The sequence below is a fragment of the Lampris incognitus genome, chromosome 1 (genome assembly GCF_029633865.1).
Source record: "Lampris incognitus isolate fLamInc1 chromosome 1, fLamInc1.hap2, whole genome shotgun sequence".
NCBI classification, from domain to species: domain Eukaryota; kingdom Metazoa; phylum Chordata; class Actinopteri; order Lampriformes; family Lampridae; genus Lampris; species Lampris incognitus.
Window position 1 is genome coordinate 123,768,916 of NC_079211.1, and position 23,005 is coordinate 123,791,920.

General features: G+C 40.1%; 1 protein-coding gene across 1 annotated transcript; it reads right to left on the reverse strand.

Annotated features, from left to right (window-relative positions):
• Positions 1–462: 462 nt before the first annotated feature.
• Positions 463–22,936, reverse strand: atp6v0a2b (ATPase H+ transporting V0 subunit a2b). Its single transcript, XM_056293009.1, has 20 exons — positions 22,585–22,936; positions 22,159–22,237; positions 21,612–21,709; positions 20,972–21,109; positions 20,738–20,835; positions 20,497–20,623; positions 17,354–17,436; positions 17,144–17,237; positions 14,878–15,090; positions 13,572–13,722; positions 7,105–7,244; positions 5,144–5,301; positions 4,786–4,873; positions 4,234–4,352; positions 3,933–4,143; positions 3,594–3,713; positions 3,336–3,455; positions 3,116–3,233; positions 2,284–2,455; positions 463–2,151 (listed from the first exon to the last, which is right to left on the reverse strand). Exons 1-20 carry the CDS (start codon positions 22,699–22,701, stop codon positions 2,049–2,051), a joined length of 2,547 nt encoding a protein of 848 aa, XP_056148984.1. The 5' UTR covers positions 22,702–22,936; the 3' UTR covers positions 463–2,048.
• Between the last annotated feature and the right edge of the window lie 69 nt (positions 22,937–23,005).

The window sequence follows — 23,005 nt, forward strand, 5'->3', positions numbered from 1 at the left end:
GCCATTTAAGCATGCATCCGGCATTTGAACAAAAGGTCAAAAGCCAAATTTGTCATTTGTGATACTGGGCTATACAAATAAAAATGACTTGACTTGTTCAGATGTCTCATGGTAACAGTAATAGCCATGCCTTGGGCACTACAGCCCATCTGAGATGTCCCAAAAGATGCTTCATTTCTAAAAAAAACGCAACCGAGCTCTTTTTCCGTCTTAAAGTCAGAAAATGTGGTCATGACATCAGCAATGACATCAGCAATGTTAAAAACACTGACACTGCTTCACATATGTGACTAGTTTTGTATTTGTTCTAAATGTGTAGTGTTTCTGTCCAGTGGTTCAAATAGCTAGGCAGAGGCTTTGATGCCCCAGAAATCTAATGTTATCCATGGCATCACAAGAAATTGTGATGCTGTATAGTTTATAACGAAGACAACTGAAACAAATCTATTTTATTGAGCTATTTACATGTGTATTTTAACTTTAACATAATATAACCAAACTAAAGGAATGTATCAACAAAATTAGAAGTGTTTGTGCCTACACAAAAACCAAAAAAGAACAAACAGAAAATATCCCTGTGAATATTAAAATAAGTTACCTGATTAGGGCTGGATGACAACAAATGTAACAATTTCAAGACCCTTTCAACTAACACCATGACTGTTGATGATTAAAGAGCAGGAAGGCAAACAGTTCCTCATCACAGATCATTCACCCATTTAAAAAAAAAAAATTAACCACACATTTTTGAAAAAAATCTTGTTCCTAAACAGAACTTTAACCACAATAAGTCTCTGAAAACTGTGCATAAGTACCTTGCTGTTGGATTACTGCAGAAAATTCTATTTCCAGAGAAATGGTGCAGGCACCCCATAAGTATTCAGTATGCTGATCACAATTAAAAATGAACAAACTCCGCTTTCCTTAGGAAGATTCTAATTCAATTTTCAAGACTGTTATCCAATACAACAAATGCAATGGATTTTTACTATGAAATTCAACACTGATACAATTAAGTACAATCAAACCATAGCACTTTTAATAATAAGGCCTCATAAATTTCTATTCTTGTGACTTTTCCTTACCAACCACTGGCTATATAAAGGGCTCTCAACCAGCAGAACAGTGTCAATTAAAATCTAGTCCAAGGATTCCAAGGAATGTGAAAAGGCTCCCATAATACGATGGATGCATAGGCAACACTGAGAATATGTCAGCAGAAAGTTTATCACATATTGGACAGTATTTATATTGATACAGAGCTAAAAAAAACCGTTTTTAAAACAATCGCTTTATAAAAGTATATACATCTTTTATCACATTCACGCCAAAACACTTTTCAACATTGAAAAGTCAAACACTCTTTTGCAATGTTTTGCTTTTTGGCCTAAAATATAAAGGAAAAGTGAAGGATGATATGCTGTCATTTTGGTTGTAAGTCTATAAGGCAGTCAGTGCAACAAGTGGAAAATCAACTAAGAAACTGAACTGTACATTAGGCTAGCTGTAAGATCTCCAGTAACCTTATCAACCATTTTTGGAAAAAAAAAAGAAGCAAAATCATGCCTCTGAAGAAAATCACCTATACAGGAAATAAATTACATGAATGCTTTTCAAATTCACATTTTGACCATCCCAAATGTGCTGTTTTGAAACATTTACTAATACCTTGTGTCTCAATAGTGTGATAACTACAGCGTTAAACATCATACAGACACAAGAACTAGAATGATCAGCCGTAAGTTAAAAAAGAAAAAAATCTCTTAGCTATCACTCTATTGCCTGTGTTCACTGAAGTCACCTTAAGCAACAAGAGCTCTGAGCAATTGTGTGTGAGTGAGACATTGCAGTCCTTTGCCTGCGTTTAAGAAGGTTTCTTAAGCTTATACAGCAGTTTTAAATCACCACTTTTGAAAAGCTTATTATTAAAAATAATAATAACAAACTGAAGAAAATAATCTGATCACTGGACATGGTCTCCAGATGCACTCAACCCTGTTGGCACATTTTGGCTGTTTGCCACTGAATAAGGTGACCTAGGGCTTCCTTCACAGCAAGCCATCCTGCTCAAAGCTGGAGGGCAGTAGGGAGAAGGCAAAGGGAGAAAACTTGATTCCAGAGCCACTGTAGAATTTATTCTGAAACTCCACCCTGAGGAACAAACAAACAGTGACTGAACATTACAATGTTTATTGTACATTGCACAATATTACATTATTCAAGTAAATGTTCTTTTATACTGCACCATCAGTAACCTCAGTGAAGTACTTCGCCTCATCTTACCAATGCAGCCTGAGTGCATGAAGGAAGGCAGACAGCCCCTCCATTATTAGGAGGATAGACACGGTGAGAACAGCAAAAAGGCCGAACACTGGCACCAGGAACAGGATACCCAGACTAGTACCCATCCGCAGCCCTACTCGCATCACCATTGCCCAAAGCACCTCTGACAGCTCTGTAGAAAGAGAAGCAAGGAATACACATAGGAAAATTTAAGAGATAGACAGTATTAGATGGACTGATGCTGGCAACAGACCTAGGTTATTTAACTAATACTGAGAGACAGTGGTTTCAGGTCTGCTATTGGTATCAAGTAATTTGTCAGGGTCTACAATCATTGAAATGACAATGGTCAGTACCAGGGGTGTAACATGGTCCAACTTAGCATCAATAAAGGATTAAACATTGACTCACGTTGAGAGACAATCCACTTTCATCTTTACTTATTGATCAAAAAGTCTACCTTTTGTGTTAGTATTTTTAGATGATTATGCACATTTAAAGGTGATGACTAATGTTGTCCACACCGCTAACAGCTCACCAATGTTAAAGTTTCAGGTATTTAAATAGTGGAACCAGCTAAATTTAACTATGCATTGACAATAATGCATTGACTAAGTTTTATTGACAGTTATTTTTCCCTAGCAAATGAAAACTTGGCAAAAAAAGCAAGGAGGAAAAAAAACCTAATGCATATGGCTCACTGAATTCAAACCAAGTGGCATGTATGCTTTCTTGAGTTTTCCATAGAGGCCATTTATATTTTTTTTACTTGCTCATCTACTGTTAATGTGCCAGTTGGGTTTTCATTTGATCCAATGGAAATGATACTCACGGGCATGTGCCAAGCTCAGAGCCCAGAGTCTAAGGTAGGAGGCTGTGTTGGAGATGCAGCCCAAGCAATATTCTATAGTGTGGATGGACTGATGCAGGAACTCATCTGCAAATTCAAACTACAACAATCATGCAATTCAGTACAAGTCATTAAGAAAGCAAATCCTAAACTATGTTAATTCTTATTTATATCACGTTGTACAATTGATGACTGCTCTGACCTCTTCTGTCTGGTGCTCTCTACTGGTGGAGAGATCACTGTGGCTGCTACCCTCCTCCAAGTTGTGAGCCCTCATGAGTGACAGCTCCTCCTCACTGCTGCGTCGCACAAGCTCATACCCCTAAGGGTAGATAGAGATACATACACAAAAGGCTTAGCTTTACATGCACAGGACAAATATTTGGACACATGACACACACCTATGCACATATCAAGACATGCAAATGTGTTGTGCACACAAGCAGTGACAAAGCCTCACCCTGTACATTCCTAGGCGGCCGCCGCCGTTGTGAAGCCAGTATAGGTAGAGAGGTTTCCCCAGCAGCAAGACAGGCACAGAGAGCAAAGCAATAACCAACAGGAATGCCTGTAGCCCAGTCTGAAAGAATTAAAAAGTTAAACAAAAAATATTTTATTACTGTCCTTATCTATGTGACAACATTGACAAAGACTAACCAGCTTTAACCACCTTAGAGGGAAGTGGACTTTATCTGTTCAGTAATGGCAGGTTTGCCTGTTAATTCTTGCATATGCATATATGATATGATATGATATGATATATCTGTGGTGGGACTGATGCTTGATATCAGCTCCTAACCTGTCCTGGGTAGAGGGGCTGCACTGCGTCCCCCTGCATGAGGAACATGTTTATGAAGTTGATGAGGATACTTGGGGCCAGTCTGGAATTCTGAGCAGAGAAGGCCAGCCACTTGTAGAATATCATAAACACCAGGTAGCCAAACAGACATAGCAGGAAGAGGAGCTCAGGAAGAAATACCAAGTAGAGGTTGTACTTCTTCCTAAAGTGCCTGGGTGTGTGTTGACACAATCGAGACATACTTAAGTCTATGATGTCTGTCACAAAGAGCACAATGATTTAATGAGAACAAATTACTTACAAGTGATTAAAGATGCTGAGGATTACCCCAAAGCTCATGTGTATGATACCCAGGATCACTGACATCTTCATCTTATAGGAGTTTAGAAAAGTGAGGCGGTTGGAAGCCAGGTTCCAGATCTGCACAATAGAGGGGATCGCATGAGACAAACTAAGACTATTAATTGCCAAGCAATTGGAGTGGTCAAAGATAGGCTGCCAACTGTGCTTTACTGGCTGCTGTGTCGACTACTGTGGTATCCAGCAAGCCGTTTTATAAAATTTCTTTCTCTTTGCATTTGTTTATTAAATTTATGTGCATCTATGCCTCTTTGAAGGAAAGTCATATTGTATAGTATCAAAAGCTTGGGCAAAATCTCTCTGTATTAATCATAGCATTATACACTTAATGACATTCTTTACTGTAATCATTTATAATTCAGCTTTGCTGACAGTACTCACCCCCAGAGAATGTACTCTTGGGCATTATAGCTATAACACAAATGATGAGTATATGTGCATATCTATTCCTGTCATGTCTGACAGGTACTCTTGCAGAGGTAGAGCCACTCACTGGGTCGATTCCGAAAGGATAAGGCCCATTGAAAACTCCTGTTACATTTGGATCCAAAGTTAGAAAACGATTGGTTTTGACAGCATCCCTGTAATTGAAAAAAAAAGAAAGAAAAGAAGTTTGCCACTAAAAAACAAAAAAACAACACATTTGATTTTGCTCACATCTCTTTGTCTTCCATATGATAATAGCTAAGACTTTAAAAAACAATTCTCACCACACAGCACTCAGTGAAAATTCAAAAGCACAAAAACTGAGGGTCTCTGATACAAATTTTGACAATATGATGTTTGCTGGTTGAATTGTTCTGATCATCTGGTAATTGCAATAAAATCTCAGTTGTTATCAATGCACTCACTTCCACACACCGGCATTGAACATGGCACGGACACTCCAGCCAGAACCAAAGATGTTAAGTGACTTTGAGAAGCAGTCATTGTAGATAAGGCCAGTGTAGATTGAGAACAGGCCCATCATCAAGATGATGTAACGGCCTTCAAAGAACGTGTTCCAGATCTGGGTGAATTAAATCAGATTATATAACAACATTATACAAGACCCACATACAGTTAGGTCCGGAAATATTTGGACAGTGACACAATTTTCTTAATTTTGGCCCTCTACGCTACCACAATGGATTTGAAATTAAATAATTGAGATGCAATTGAAGTGCAGACTTTCAGCTTTAATTTGAGGGTATTTACATCAAAATTGGAGGATGGGTTTAGGAATTGCAACAATTTTCATACATAGTGCCCTCATTTCAAGGGACCTAAAGTAATTGGACAAATGAATATAATCATAAATAAAATGTTCATTCTTAATACTTTGTTGAGAATCCTTTGCAGGCAATGACTGCCTGAAGTCTGGAACCCATGGACATCACCAAACACTGGGTTTCCTCCTTTGTGATGCTTTGTCAGGCCTTGACTGCAGCTGTCTTCAGTTGTTGTTTGTTTGCAAGTCTTTCTGCCTTAAGTTTTGTCTTCAGCAAGTGGAATGCATGCTCGATTGGATTGAGATCAGGTGATTGACTCAGCCATTATAGAATATTCTACTTCTTTGCCTTGAAAAACTCCTGGGTTGCTTTCGCAGTATGTTTTGGGTCATTGTCCATCTGTACTGTGAAGCGCCGTCCAATCAACTTTGCTGAATTTGGCTGAATGTGAGCAGACAGAATGTTCCTATAGACTTCAGAATTCATGCGGCTGCTTCTGTCTTCTGTCACATCATCAATAAACACTAGTGACCCAGTGCCATTGGAAGCTATGCACGCCCATTTCATCACACTACCTCCACCATGTTTTACAGATGATGTGGTGTGCTTGGGATCATGAGCCGTTCCAAGCCTTCTCCATACTTTTCTCTTCCCATCATTCTGGTACAGGTTGATCTTAGTTTCATCTGTCCAAAGAATGCTGTTCCAGAACTGGGCTGGCTTTTTTATATGTGTTTTGGCAAACTCTCATCTGGCCTTTCTATTCTTGAGGCTTATGAATGGTTTGCACCTTGTGGTGAACCCTCTGTATTTGCTCTCGTGAAGTCTTCCCTTCATGGTAGACTTGGATAATGATACGCCTACATCCTGGAGAGTCTTCTTCACTTCACTAGATGTTGTGAAGGGGCTTTTCTTTACCATGGAAAGGATCCTGCAATCATCAACCGCTGTTGTCTTCTGTGGATGTCCGGGCCTTTTTGTGTTGCCGAGCTCATCAGTGCGTTCCTTTTTTCTCAGAATGTACCAAACTGTTGATTTGGCCACTCCTAATGTTTCTGCAATCTCTCTCAGGGATTTTTTTTTCTTTTTTCGCAGCCTAAGGAAGGCCTGTTTCACTTGCATTGAGAGCTCCTTTGACCGCATGTTGGGGATTCGAAGCAACAGCTTCCAAATGAAAATGCCACATCTGAAATCAACTCCAGACCTTTTACCTGCTTAACTGATGATGAAATAACGAGGGACTAGCCCACACCTACTCATGAAACAACTTTTGAGTCAATTGTCCAATTACTTTAGGTCCCTTGAAATGAGGGGACCATGTATGAAAATTGTTGCAATTCCTAAACCCTTCCTCCAATTTTGATGTAAATACCCTCAAATTAAAGCTGAAAATCTGCACTTCAATTGCATCTCAATTATTTCACTTCAAATCCATTGTAGTAGCGTACAGGGCCAAAATTATGAAAATTGTGTCACTGCCCAAATATTTCCGGACCTAACTGTATATGCAAAGGATGTGTTAGTGTTGGGCTACACAGATATATTTGATAATATAGTATATAATACACACTGCAGAAAATAACTTTGAACTACATATTTACCTCATTCCTGGTGCGTTTCAGTTTGCGATTATTCTCATACAACACCATCCAGAAAGCAAATAAAGCCATGATCAGCCCATGGCCCAGGTCCCCAAACATCACAGCAAACAGGAATGGGAAGGTGATGATTGTGTAGGGAGCTGGAGAAAGAATAGCAGAAAATGTGTACATTATAGGACAGAGTTCTATATTGCAACCATGAAAGTTGCATATCCAACTGTTTTCACATGAAATGAGAGCTCTGAATCTCGGGGGTGATAAATAATTTAAACATAAGGTATTAGTAGTGTTTTCGATTCATTTGCTTGGTTTTTGTTTCTAGCAAAGTAACTCCTGCAGCTTTGCTGTCTTCACTGCTGTCTTCCCAAGTGGTGGACCATGGTTACCTTAATAAAGTACATCAGTAAATAACTTAGCTGAGCAAATGCAGCAATGTTGTGATTAAAATGAAGCAGTCCATAACAAAATTTCTCAAAAAAGATTAGGAGATGGAGAATGCAGGGCTACCACTTTGGAGGAGGAGGAAGACAGGGGACCCGAGAAAGAGGAGACAGCAACAGCCACGTAGAAAAAAAATGTACCTTTCCACCACCTAAACTGGCAATCCATTTACACAGGCTTAGGTAGTGAGGATAAGCAATTTTGTAATAACTGCCAGCAGTTTGGTCCATCTATCTAGGTTATATTTTGAAAGGTAAAAAAATAAAACATGAAATCAGTGGGTCACTGTGTTACCTGATTTTAAGCAAATATACAATAATGAGGCTAATGCTAGGTCAAAAGAATGCTTAGTAAAAATTGGTTTAATGCACTGAAATAGTTATATACACATGGTTTAAAATTTGAAAAACACATTTCCATCACCCTTTACTGAAATAAAGAAATCACAGAACTTACACTTTATTACAATTTAGCAAGTGTGTATGTATATATATATATATATATATATACACACACACACACACACACACACACACACACACACACACACACACACACACACACACACACACACACACACACACACACAAAGTGCATCCGGAAAGTATTCACACCCCCTTCACTTTCCCCATATTTTGTTATGTTACAGCCTGATTCCAAAATGGATTAAATTCCTTTTTTTTCTCATCAATCGACATACAATACCCCATAATGACAAAGCGAAAAAGGTTTCGTAGATTTTTTTACAAATTTATTAAAAATAAAAAACTGAAATATTGCATGTACATAAGTATTCACACCCTTTACACTCAGTACTTGGTTGAGGCACCCTTGGCAGCGATTACAGCCTCAAGTCTTCTTGGGTATAAAGCTACAAGCTTGGCACACCTATATTTGGGATATTTCTCCCATTCTCTGCAGATCCACTCGAGCTCTGTAAAGTTAGATGGGGAGCATCGCTGCACAGCTATTTTCAGGTCTTTCCAGAGATGTTCAATGGGGTTCAAGTCTGGGCTCTGGCTAGGCCACTCAAGGACATTCACAGACTTGTCCCGAAGCCACTCCTTCATTGTCTTGGCTGTGTGCTTAGGGTTGTTGTCGTGTTGAAAGGTAAACCGTCGCCCCAGTCTGAGGTCCTGAGCGCCCTGGAGCAGGTTTTCATCAAGGATCTCTCTGTACTTTGCTCCAATCAACTCTCCCTCGATCCTGACTAGTCTCCGAGTTCCTGCCGCTGAAGAACATCCCCATAGCATGATGCTGCCACCACCATGCTTCACTTTAGGGATGGTATTAGCAAGGTGATGAGAGGTGCCTGGTTTCCTCCAGACGTGACGTTTGGCATTCAGGCCAAAGAGTTCAATTTTGGTTTCATCAGACCAGAGAATCTTGTTTCTCATGGTCTGAGAGTCCTTTAGGTGCTTTCTGGCAAACTCCAAGCCTGCTGTCATGTGCCTTTTACTGAGGAGAGGCTTCCGTCTGGCCACTCCACCATTAAGGCCTGATTGGTGGAGTGCTGCAGAGATGGTTGTCCTTCTGGAAGGTTCTCCCATCTCCACAGAGGAACGCTGGAGCTGTCAGAGTGACCATCGGGATCTTGGTCACCTCCCGGACCAAGGCCCTTCTCCCCCGATTGCTCAGTTTGGCTGGGCGGCCAGCTCTAGGAAGAGTCCTTGTGGATCCAAACTTCTTCCATTTATGAATGATGGAGACCACTGTGCTCTTCGGGACCTTCAAAGCTGTAGGTTTTTTTTTGTACCCTTCCCCAGATCTGTGCCTCAATACAATCCTGTCTCGGAGTTCCACAGACAATTCCTTTGACTTCATGGCTTCGTTTCTGCTCTGACATGTACTGTCAACAGTGGGACCTTATATAGACAGGTGTGTGTGTGTGTGTGTGTGTGTGTGTGTGTGTGTGTGTGTGTGTGTGTGTGTGTGCCTTTCCAAATCATGTCCCATCAATTGAATTTACTACAGGTGGACTACTTCCAGCGTTATCCTGCTGGAAGTAGCCATCAGAAGATGGGAACACTGTGGTCATAAAGGGATGGACATGGTCAGCAACAATACTCAGGTAGGCTGTGGCGTTGACACAATGCTCAATTGGTACTAAGGGGCCCAAAGTGTGCCAAGAAAATATCCCCCACACCATTACACCACCACCACCAGCCTGAACCGTTGATACAAGGCAGGATGGATCCATGCTTTCATGTTGTTGACGCCAAATTCTGACCCTACCATCCGAATGTCGCAGCAGAAATCGAGACTCATCAGACCAGGCAACGTTTTTCCAATCTTCTATTGTCCAATTTTGGTGAGCCTGTGCGAATTGTAGCCTCAGTTTCCTGTTCTTAGCTGACAGGAGTGGCACCCGGTGTGGTCTTCTGCTGCTGTAGCCCATCTGCCTCAAGGTTCGACGTGTTGTGCGTTCAGAGATGCTCTTCTGCATACCTCGGTTGTAATGAGTGGTTATTTGAGTTACTGTTGCCTTTCTATCAGCTCGAACCAGTCTGGCCATTCTCCTCTGACCTCTGGCATCAACAAGGCATTTTCGCCGACAGAACTGCCGCTCACTGGATATTTTCTCTTTTTCGGACCATTCTCTGTAAACCCTAGAGATGGTTGTGCGTGAAAATCCCAGTAGATCAGCAGTTTCTGAAATACTCAGACCAACCTGTCTGGCACCAACAACCATGCCACGTTCAAGCCTGTTTCATGCTATGCAATCATCAGCTGTAATCAGACAACTAATGATTTCATATAGCATGAAACAGGCTTGTACTGTCTGAATTAAAGAAATCACTTGAATCATTGGGGTCTAATATTTATATCACATTATATTTTGATAACTCTGCTGACAAACTTAGTCAAAACTATTTAACTCAAAATGTCTATCCAATTTATTAGAATGGTAACACAACATATTTATTGTGGGCGGACTATCAACATATTTGACTATCAACATAATACTGAACACCAACCAAAACCCTCAAATCTAGTGAGGAGATTTAATATATCTGAGCTGCTGAAAGAGGGCCCTGTGATGGACTGGCGGTCTGTCCATGGTGTCTCCCCGCCTGCCACCCAATGACTGCTTGGATAGGTTCCAGCATCCCCGTGACCCCGATTGGGATAAGCGGCTTGGATAATGGATGGATGGATGGATATTCATATTCCGTGTTATAATATAAAAAAGAGAATGACTCATGATCCCCTCACTAAAGTAATCTACATCATGTGAGCCCAGGGATTAAAGCAAAAAAAAAAAAGTGACTGAATTGTTGTAATTCAAATGTTTTGTTGACTGGTTGTTATATCAAATGAGACATTTCACCGGTGACGCCACTAACAAAAATAAAATGGCTGTAAAATAAGAGATCGGTACAAGAAAAGATACAGCACTAATCATAATCCAAAGAATAGGAAGCCACACAGGCAAACAAAGACAGGAATCATATTTCAGGTTCATCGAACAATGTAAATATAATCCAAAAATTATCCCAGATTGGTCCCATTTTATGGTTTTTATCAATCATCCTGATCAGCATGGATTCAGGCCAAGTCATATATGTTTTTAATTTATCTTGGAACACCAAACAAATCAATGTTTTTTGTTTAAAGTGAGCCTTTATTCACTTAACAGAAAAAGACAAAATAACAAAACAAACAGCACCAGCTTCTGGAGGGTTTAGGCGCTGTGGTAGTTGTGGCGGGGGGGGGGGGGTGTTGTTTGGTCGGGGCGTTTGGGCATTGTGAAAATAGGCATTATTTCCACATCATCTTGGGCCATTATCATTAGAATATTTATAAAAACACAACACAGGTTGTTTTTCACAGTACACTCAGACATTAGGAAGAAGAAAAGCGATAAAGTGATACAAATATGATCCTATGAAGTAAGCACTATGTCCTGAAGTAATCCTTCACATTTTTGTGAGGGATCGCACTGTGCGCAGTACAAAATAACTTTGGTAAGACATGATACGGTGAATGGATTTGAACTGTAATTTTCTCATCTTCCCATAGCCATTTGACAGTGTACCAGCGTTTGGCTGCTTACCAAAGTTGGTGTTCGGTTGGACGTCTGTAGACAGCTGACTTTCCCAGTAGCCACTAGTCAGCTGACAGAGTTACTGTAGCGAGTCTATTCCTCTCTCACTCTCATTCCTCTCGCATAACTGATAGTTAACATTTTTCAGGCTATCTTTTTGCACTCATCATCTGTGAGAGACATAATTCTTGGATGTTGGACAGATTTTCTCCCTGGTTCATTTCTGCAGTTAAGACGGGAGACGCTAAGAACTCATTTTCACTCGTTGTGAATTAATTCCTCTGTGGCAACAAAATACCTTCAGACACTGCAGGAGTTCAGTCAAACTGGACTAATGAAACACTTTCAGTGCTGACCGACTCTGAAAGACTTACTATTCTGCGGACTAAAAACACTCGCTAGCCTAGTTCACATTAAGGCTACAAACAACCCCACATTGCAACACTGTAAATAAAATACCGTAATTACTCTGGTACTCTCCATTCAAAAAGAACATCTGTTGTAATTAATGAACACGTATTTATTTAGTCCTGAAATATAAGACAACGCCCACTTTTTTTTAAACCCAAGTTTAAAAAAAAAAGTCTTATATCAAGGCCAATACAGTAGCCTTTCTCTCCAGAACGTAGAGAACTTTCAGCATAGTTTTTCCATTCATTTGTTTAGGTGCTGTGTGAGCTTTCAGACACACCGCGACAACAGCACCGCCACACTCTGAAATTCATTATTTCCAATAGCTTGTGCTGCGCCACAGCGGCTTTTTGCTGCGTCGAGGAAAGCGCGGGCGCAGTGCAGCACGCCCCAACTTTGCATTGTGCCCAAATTCGCAGCACGCTGTGACGAATACCCGCGCAGCCAATAGAAACGAGGCAGCCAAGGGCGAACAGGATGGAAAATGTCTGCTGTGTTTTATGTAACTGTTTACTACTACTACTTTCTGAATTGTTATTCATTGTATAATTTGATGTTATTTGCAAACTGAAAACCAATATATTGTTTAAAAAAAAAGAAGAAACAAGGCAGCCAGCCAGGCATGTAAGGAAAAATGGAGGAAAAGATCATATAAAATAAAAAATGTATATATGAATATAAAATAAAATATGAAAATAAAAAGATAACAAAGAACTTGTCCTGCTAGAAGTTTTGAAATTTCCGCCTATTTTGCTCTGTCCTCCCCAACTTCCCCAAACATCTAGTCAGATGTGCGCTGAACCCAGCGGCGAGCGCAGCTCAAATCGTGTTGTGTCTGAGAGGGCCATTTGTAAACCCTGTACTGATCTCATACATGGCTTCTGGAATCTAACTGACGGAAATCCGAAGCGAAGGAGAACTTTAATCCACGTGAGCCTAGTAATAGCTACTTTTGTTTGATTTCTTTGTCTAAGAAAATCTTAAATTTAAGGATACATATCAGATTAGGTGATCGTGCACAGCAAAGATTCCTTACACCCCTCTCCCCATCCCCACCACAACATGTTGGCCCCCACCATCCCACCTGTAAAACTTTCACAACACGACAACAGACCAGGTTCATATGAAACAAAATCATATCTGCAAGATTACTGCATGAAAGTTTAGATGACAAGTCAAGCATTCGTGCCATAAAACTGAGAGGAAAAAAATGTGACCAAATCATTACCATTTAGGCATTAGTTCAGCGGTGGCTAACCATGTGCCATGGAGAGCCAAGTCAAGTCAAGTCAATTTTATTTGTATGCAGGTTTTCATTCCAACCTGACTCCACACCAGGTGATTTCACCGATATATTCATCCTGTTTGGTTGAAGGGTTGCTAATCAGTGAAATCACCTGGTGTGGAGGCCGACTGGAATGAAAACCTGCATACACATGGCTCTCCATGGCACATGGTTAGCGACTCCTGCACTAGTGGAAAAGTTAATTGAGTCCAGTATCAACACTGACCTCTCACACAATCACAAACAGCATGCCCAGAAGGAGGAGAAAGGCTTTTCCCTTACCTGGGTTAACCTCTCTGTAGTTGCCTATTCCATAGGCCTCCACAATATTTTGGAAGCCAGAGGTGAATTTGTTGGTCCTTACTAGAGTCGGAGGAGTGTCATTGCTTGGGATGCGGTTGACAAAAGAAGGAACTGTTGCTCCACTTTTTCTCTGAAATGACATTGCAAAATTTAGTTCTGATACAAATTAACTGCCATTCTGACACAATGTCTTCAAGCACTTATGCTTAAAATGAATAGAAAGCTGGGTAACGCTGGCTCAATGCGGCAGCAAGAAGGTAATGTATACAGCACATGCACACGTTGCTTGCTTCATGCTATATGCTTCTTTGGCAACTGCCTGCTTAATGTAGTCCTGTTGCTTGCTTCATGAACTATATGCTTCTATACTGCATGCTTCACCTATATTTGCTTAATGTTGTTCTGTCAATGTTGTCACATCACTTTAGCTATATTCACATTAACGTTAACATTCTCTAATGTAACGTAATTTTTATTAACGTTTTGTCATGAGTTGTTGCTTGCACGCTATTTCAATAACTGTGTTTTTATCTTTACCTTTTTCTTGTTCTTTTGTTTTTACTTTTAAGGAACCTATTATAACATCTGGCCAGGGACTACAGATGAAAATTAGCCTTTTGGCTAACCCTGGTATAATTACAGCAATGTTCATTAATGTGCACTGTCCCTGTCAAATAAAGAGTAAAAATAATAAATAAAATTAAAAAGAATTTGACAGCTTCAAATTGTTTGGGCTACAAATGGCAGGCATTTAAAAAGAGAAAAACAAGATACCGCCACACAGATTACTGTTCTCACAGTGGTGTATTTAGCAGTGTTGATGCGATGTGCATGTGACAAAGCCCACTGGCAGCCAAAACTTTACTGTTCCCCAAGTGGTTTATTCAGCATTCTATGTTTCATGTGTGTACCTTTTTCACTGACCAAAATGCAAACCCTGTCCTTTGTAGACTGCATACTGAGTGAAAAGTGCCTTCATCAGTGAAAAATAGTGAGTAACTTAACAATTAGAAGTCTCTTAGTAATAAGCGAGGGTCTGCATATTTGATGACTTGCTTTTAATATAAGCTAACAACATATATAGGACAGTATAGGATCAATGTCAAGTACTTCTTTTCTAGCTAGTGTGATGGCAAAATGAATTGATGTAAGTACTTCTTTTCTACAACAACACTACAGATACAGATCAAAACATAGGCCACTGTCAAGATTTGAAAACTAAATCCAATACCTGAGTGGGAAAATATAAATTTAGTGAACAACCCATTCTGACAGAGGTCCTTACCGAGCCTTCTTCTAGTGCCCTCCGCAGGGTGGGAAGGTCATTGACAGGGCACCACACCTCAGCAATCAGACATTTGTTCGTGACATCAAAGCTACACAAGTTGAGGATGTAGTAGATGGCCTTCATCTTCTTGACCTGGATGACCCAGATGTAGACAGACTCTGAGGCCTTGTTCAGGACCTGTCTCAGGTAGTCCTCTGTCCTGTGGAGCACCTAGGCACATCAAGGGTCAACACACTATCTTAGTCTCGTGGAAACATAAGGCAAGAGATATGAGATATGCACATCCATTCAAAATGCCAAAACAATGTGTTTTTGTGATAAGACTGGGAATAACCATGGCAAAAAAGAGGAAAAAATACTGAACTGACAGTGGGAAGCAATTGACCTTTTGCAAAGTCCCCCCCCCTTAGCTACTGTTGCTTTGCCCTTCAAGCAATTCAGAACTATCCAGGAAGTAGCCGGAAAACAGCAAAACATGAAGGCCGAAATCAGCGCATTCCCAGAGAAAATAAGTGATGTATTTTCGAGTAATTCATCCTTAATATCATCCCGTGAAAGGCAGAAGGGGCTACAGTATGCGGTGGCGGGATACATTCAAAATATTAAAAGTAAAACTGACTTGCGTGGACTCCGAGCTGCCAGGTGCGACTGTAATTGAGCGTAAAGCTTACCAGTCGCAATCAAAGAATGAGAAACTCCAATAACTAATTCTGAAACACATTGTGGACCAACTGTGCTTTTGCACTGTAGGGTAAATTACATATTTAAGCTATTATTGGTATGTTTTTGATAATCCATTGTCAACATCCCCATATTGTAGTGTTGATTTTAGCCAAGGTTCCCCATAGCGTTCTTTTATCCAGGCTTTTTCGGGGGTACTGTATGGGCTCCTGGGGGTTGCAGGGCAGCAAGGGACATGCCCCGGGGCCGGGGGAACCGCCCCATGATTTTTTTTTTTTACCTTTGGACCAGAACCAGTATTTTCAACAAAATAAGGCAAACGAGATGCCCCCGCGGGCGGAATGACTTTTCCAAACGACCGGTCCCCACCTGGAGCTCACAGAGGGGGAGAAACGTTTAAAATAGGCCAGATATGAGGAGGTCAGACTGGCCAGAGACCATCCCAGCCGACCCTCCCCGCGGGTCTTTATGCTCTGAAATGAAAGGTGGAACCTGGCTAACCTGTGACTAGCATAACAAAGTTATGTTAGTGGGCTAGCTATCATTAAATTTGGTATCTCTGGACACAGACTAAGCTGGTTACGTTCATCAGGTACATTAATAATGTTATTTTGTTAGTCAGTAATACGTTCATATGTTAATAATGGTAATAATAATTGTGTGGGTAAAAGTAACAGTAATAATACGTTAGCTGTATCAGCTATCAATAATAGCTAGTAGCAAGCTAAGCTTGGAGCAGGCAGGTATTTTTGTTGATTTTGGATGGATTAAGCTAGTCATGGGGTCTGCTATACTGTGAAATCTATTGCCGACATTGCGCTTCTTGCGTTCTGGGTTTCGCGAAGGGAAAGAAAATTACACCCCCTCCAAACTTTTCAGATATCTAGTATCCGATTTGCACATCCCATAGGCACACCGTTTCAGCATTTTGCTATGTGTTTGAAAGCTTGACGGACCTCCCCCACATAGAACCCGTTGCTAAGGTAGGATTGGACAAGCACCGTTCTGGGGCGGTACTTTGCGAAAGGTCAATTGTCTTTGTACGTGCATTTGAGTGAGACAGAGAGAGAGAATGGAATAAGAGAGTCAGATAAAAAAGGAAGAGTGGGAGAGTGGAGGAGGGGGGAGAGAGAAAGAAAGCATGAGAGGAAAGAGAAAAAGCCTACTCGCTTTCAGCTTAGGCCTCGTGTTGATCATGTGCTGGACAAGGTTAATGCAATTTCCCTTTTCATTTAGAGTGGGATGAAACCATCGACGGATTCATAGAATGTTACCCAGCAAACCCCACTTACCCTGCAGACTACTACCATTTATTATGAGAAAGAGGTCAAGTACTGTATATATATATAAAAAAAAACTCTAAATACAAAAATCACTGGATTAACCCTTAACATCTGTAATGGTCATGTCCTGATCTGGCCAACCAGGCTTTCAACTGGCTAATGAATGCAGAGACATCTTATGAGGAAACAATGACTGGTTGAAGAATACACAGGTTTAGCTAAAGCAAACAGGGTTAACTACTTTCTATGTGACATATTAAGTATCTAAAGAGCAAGAATCACTCAAGAACAGAACATACTGTATTGAGGTCCTGAATGCGAGTGCCAAGTCCCTCCACAACATCATTCCTCTCCTCATTGCTATTGGGATATGGATACAGATGACAGTGGTAGCTGGTGGAAAAGAAAAAGCCTCATTATCAACAAAAGAGAACACTTCTTTCTTCTTTTAACAATTTCTTGTAATTTACTGAATTTGAGGATTAAGTAGTAATTTAACCCCCTGTTACCAGTCACAGATCTTCTTGACTTTCTGGCCAATTTGCTCTCCCCAATACGATATCAGGAAGACCACACTCTTTGTAGGCTCCCCCTGTAGACAGAAAAGAACAAGAAGTGTGACGTGCCAAAGCTGAGACTCAGAATAGTTCTGGAGAGGCTTTGTGAGTATTTGAGGCACAGGATAATTTTTTTGGTTCAGAATGGTTGGCACCATGAAAAAAATAACTAATTTTGATTAAAAAAAAGAAGAAAAAAAAGGCATAAAGTCATCCTCTTGTTCGCTGTGAAACGAGCAGCGTTAAAATTATCTTTTTGTTGACAGGTGACAAGAGACTTTTTTGAGCTTTAGCAGAGAGCTGTTAATATTCATCAATACAAATTAAACTCTTGAGGCGGTGTTTGCATTCTAACGATACACTTAACACTCCTGATCAGGCAAAACTGATGCAACAGCCACAGCAACAGTGTGTGGAATGAATGTTTCTCTTTGTTACAGTTTTTTGTGTGTAAGTCAACACATTTGATAGCCACCCTCTTTTTACTAGTAGTTGCTTCCTTTACTCATTACTAAGCCAGTCTGTCCTGGGACTGGAAGAGACCTCCTTTTGTTTTTCTTGTTCCATCTTGTTATTGTCATAAAAGTGTCCTTGCATAAATTAATACAAAATCCAGCCCAGCTGTACATCTGGCTTTACTTTTTCTCATCTCGGATGTCGCCTTTCTCGAATATCTACAACCACTGTACATGATCTTCAATTTTCATTGATTAAATTTAACAGCAAAGTTTTACATATTCATGAATTTGTGAGTCAAAATACATGAGTCAGTAAATGAATTATTGCCATATATTCACAGAATATTTTTATGAACATGTCCTTTGTACATTGGGATACCTACCGATCTTTGAAGTATTGCATACATAGTACTAATTCACAAGCATACATGTGATATTCCTTAACCGATACTGAGAAAGTGACACAAAGTTGGAGTAAGGGAATGGCTTTGAATTCAACTGTTATCTCATAGCAGACAATAAATAAATGTTTACAGTTTTTACCCCCAGGTGGTCAGCGTAATGAACAGTAAGTAGGTGCCTTATATAACTTCAGTGATTTATTATTTTGTGGGATTTCTGATTTCTGATTTTTGTTATATATTATTTCCTTATAATATACACTTTTAAGGGCTGAGAGAGCCAAATGCATTTCATTGCATTTGAAGGTACCTAGTACTTTTTATATGTATATGATAATAAAGTGAAACTTTAACTTTAACTTGATAAACAAAAAAACAAATAAATAACATCCATCCATCCATTATCCAAGCCGCTTATCCCAATTGGGGTCACGGGACACTAGAGCCTATCCCAGCAGTCACTGGGCGGCAGGTGGGGAGATACCTTGGACAGGCCGCCAGTCCATCACAGCCCCCCCCCCCCACACACACACACACATATTCATACCTAGGGACAATTTAGTATGGCCGATTCACCTGACCTACATGTCTTTGGACTGTGGGAGGAAACCAGAGCACCCAGAGGAAACCCACGCAGACACGGTGAGAACATGCAAACTCCACACAGAGGACAACCCAGGATGAACCCCAAGGTAGGACAACCCCGGAGTTCAAACCCAGGACCTTCTTGCTGTGAGGCGACCGCGCTAACTACTGTGCTGCCCTCAAAACTTCCAAAAATCATTTAAATTTCTCCATATGTCCTAGAGACTGAATTTTTTTCAGCACATCCACTGGTGTGTAACAAAAGCTTGCCTCACTGCAACCTATGGTCAATTCAGAAGTCTGTCACTCTATATTTTTCAAAATATGCAAAATCAATTAACATCTATAGCTCCACAAGTCTTCATTCAAATGATGAGTTTGCAGTGACATGCAGTGTCTTACGTATTTTGTACTATAAGTACATTTATTATTTCATCCAATTTATGAACAAATTTCACCAACATCTTAGACAATACACCTGAGAAAAGCAGGTTGATCTGTGAATTATTTCAGAATTTTATACCCAACAGTTCAATTGTAGAGATTTTTTTGAAGTTTAAACTGACAAAAATGCTCCTGTTTGGTCCGTGTTATTTTGCTTCCTCAAAATGTGAGAAAGCATGTGGGTAACCATGCCCTCAAAGCTCACAGTATGTCATCTTACCTGAGGATACAATGGTCCTGGATTCAAGTCCTGCTCGTGAACACTCAGTTTTATCTCACCTACTTTTCAACCTCTCTTCTTCTCTAAAACTGCATTCTGCTGGGACCCCGGTCATTGCCACTTGCGGCTATATTCTTAACATTATCATTATTAATATTATTATCATATGAACTGAATCCTCAGACTCATCAGTCTGTCATATACTGTAGTCCAACTTAAGAACATGGACATACTACAACAACACATCTATTCACTGACATTTTGTTTTGAGACATAAAACATTTGGCTTGTTCCAAAGAGGAATCTTGAATGAGCTTCCTAGCTTGTGTATTTTAACATCCAGAGTGAATGTAGATAAGAATACATTCCTTAAGTCTCCTCAGGTTTTAATATCATTCGTCCAAATTTATGTCAACAGAAAAATTCATTTACATGCAAATACATTTACATGTAAATGCAAATAAATAACGAAAGCTGTAGAAATGCCAAAGAAAACCAGCAAGGCCTGAATCTAAATGTTATCTTGGAACAATTTTACTAGGTTATTAATTTAACTAGGTTAATTTTACTATTACTTTTAATTTACAATATTGTCTACCCTGCTTTGTTTTGATTTTATACTGTCTGATACAGTGCTGCTCGTTTTTTTTTTTAAACTGTGTTCTGTAAGGTGTCTTTGAGTGCTCTGAAAGGCGCCCACAAATAAAATGCATTATTATTATTATTAATTTACAACATACTTTAAAAATCTCATATTGAACCAAACCAAACAAATTCATTTGTGGGTTTTGTTATTGTAGTCCATATATTGAAACAAGCATCACAGCCTACTTTATTCAATACACTGTGCTGATTCAGTTATTATGCAGCTAATACAGTTGTTAATGTGCTATACTGTTGACATTTAATCTCAAAATATAATTCAGGTAAGTCACAGCAACAGCATTTTAAGACTGAGTACACAAATGTTAGCCACGAGGAACCTACTGTATCAGGGTCCTCGAGATACTCTTCAACCTCTGAGTAGCTGAGGATGGTGTAGCCTTTACATACTCTCCAAAGCATCCGTTCAAAGGCCTCGATCTTGGTTCTTTGTATCAACCCCGAAATAAAACTGAGAAAGAACAAATGGAGAAATATTTAGAAACAAAGCAAACTATGAGTGCCCCACCAGCACAAATATAACACATCTTATAAATATTGATATAGCTTCATTATAATCTCGCACCCAAGCTTGGCTCCAAGTCTCTGCATGCTGTTGTAATCCATCATGGTGTCTTTCTCCAAGAAGGGAAACTCCTCATACTGCAACTGTAGAGGCTCACGCTACAAGACACATGCAGGGTTAAGGGGGCTGAATTTACACCTTTTAAAATCCAAAACATATTTCTCTGCTTCATAATCAAGCCAGCAAAATGATTACATAAAGAATGCAGCAATGGCATTAAGATGTTGTACTGACCTCAGTACTTCGCTGTACAAAGTTACGTGTGATGCGCAGCATGTGTGTGTACTCAGTCAGCTCCAGCAAATTCTTCTGCAGCTTCTCTTTATTCCTGGTGACCTCACTTAGCTCTACTTCCAAACGCTGCAGCTGCTCCTGCATACAGACACACCAAAGACTGCAGGTTTTAACAGATGTACTGCTTTGCCAACACTTGCTTATCGATACCATGAGTGTTTTTATTTTTAATTGGGGGGGGTAACAATAAGGGGGGGGTGTCACTTAAATTACAGCAAGCTAAACCAGTTTCAAATGAATTCATTGAGCCCAAGTAGCCCTGCCAAAGCAAGGAAAATGTAAATATCAAACATTCATCATCTGGCCTTATTACTCAAGACTATTCCACCAAAAGTACAAATTACTATTCTGACACAAATCCCTGTATATTAGGATAATCCTATCAAAATTATTGTTTCCAACATCTATTAGAACAGATACTGAAATAGGCCGAGGGATGAATCAATATTTCAGAACCACATATATTCCCACCCACCAGTTTACAAAACATCCTACTATAAAAAAGAAAAAGAAAAAACACTGCCATAATGGACACAATTTTAAGAAAAAAGGCGAATAAGACAAAATGCAGGTAGTTTACCATTATACCCATGACGTGCTTGGTTGAAGGAGCAACTGGGTTCACATCTCCGTCTGGCAGGGGGATGTCTGCTTTTTTTATTTCCCTCAAAAGATATCCTATGAAAAACAAAGTGTAAGTCAAAGAAGTCAGACCAAAGTCAAATCTCTTCCCTCACCTATGAAATTCAACAGCAGAAAGAGATTCCAAAATACATTAGTGAAAAAATAAGCAAGGACAATTCAAGTTAAGAAGTCTCATTTGCGTTTTGGCAGTGTGTTTTTTAAATAGTGTATCTGACAGAGGATTGAAATAAATGTGGAACAATTAAAGCAAGTTTGCCTACTGTACGACAAGATTCACTTGACTAATCGAAATTTAGATCCAACTTCATTTATCCCTGCTTTGGGGCTAGACTCCCACAACTTGCTCTCTTTTGAGGTCAAAGTCCATTTCCTGCGCATGGTTTCGAATTATCTCCCCTCTATGTCTTAACTACAACCTTTTAAAGATAATAAATAAATGAGTATTTGAGAGCCCACTGGTTTAGGTTACTACGCATCGTTACCAAGGATTCTCTCCATTTCTTCGCATCTTTTGATTTCGCTGACGAATTTCCGCTGGAAGGAGTTGACGTTGGGGTTGAGCTGAAACAGCAACGAGAGAGCCATTCAGTTAAACACACAATTACAATGTTTGTCATTACAATATGACCACACACGTACATAAACACACAAGTTTGCAAGGTCAAGTATCAGAAACCCGAAAACGCCTTAATTCGATTACAAAGACGACGACCTGAAATGGAGACACAAGGAGAAGTCTGACGGGCTTGAAGCGCTCGTGTGTAGTTGATGCACGTCTCTACTTAGGTGACTTAACCTAAGGCGATACCGTTACTACTTTCGCCATTAGCGTAAAAAAAACTGCAACTTTTAAAGTTTGTGGGTGACGTCGCTAACTGCTAAGCTGTGTCTTATATGTAGCAACTTACGTCTCTGAACTCTACGAGGCCCATTTCTCCGAGTTCGCTGATACAGTCGTATGCCGAGCCGGCTTGCAAAAACAACTGGGCCAAACACATATCCTCACTTCGGAATAATGAGCCCATCTTGATAGCGGGTCCGAACAGTCTTCTCTTCAGACGAACAGGCTTGCTGTCAAACGCAAGTTAGCTAGCTAGGTTGGCTGCAGTCTACCGATGGCAAACGCGTCGCAGTCATAATCCCTCTTTCACCGTTTTCGTAACTTCTGCGATTGTCCCAGTGTGTCCGATACAACGTTAATAAGATTGCTCAACGCAGACGTTAACCCTAGCCAGCTATATACGGCAGAATACTGCTAGCTAACGTTAATAGCCGGTGAACGCTGATAATGATTCCAGTGTAGAGGAAAGAAAAAAAAGCCTTATTCCG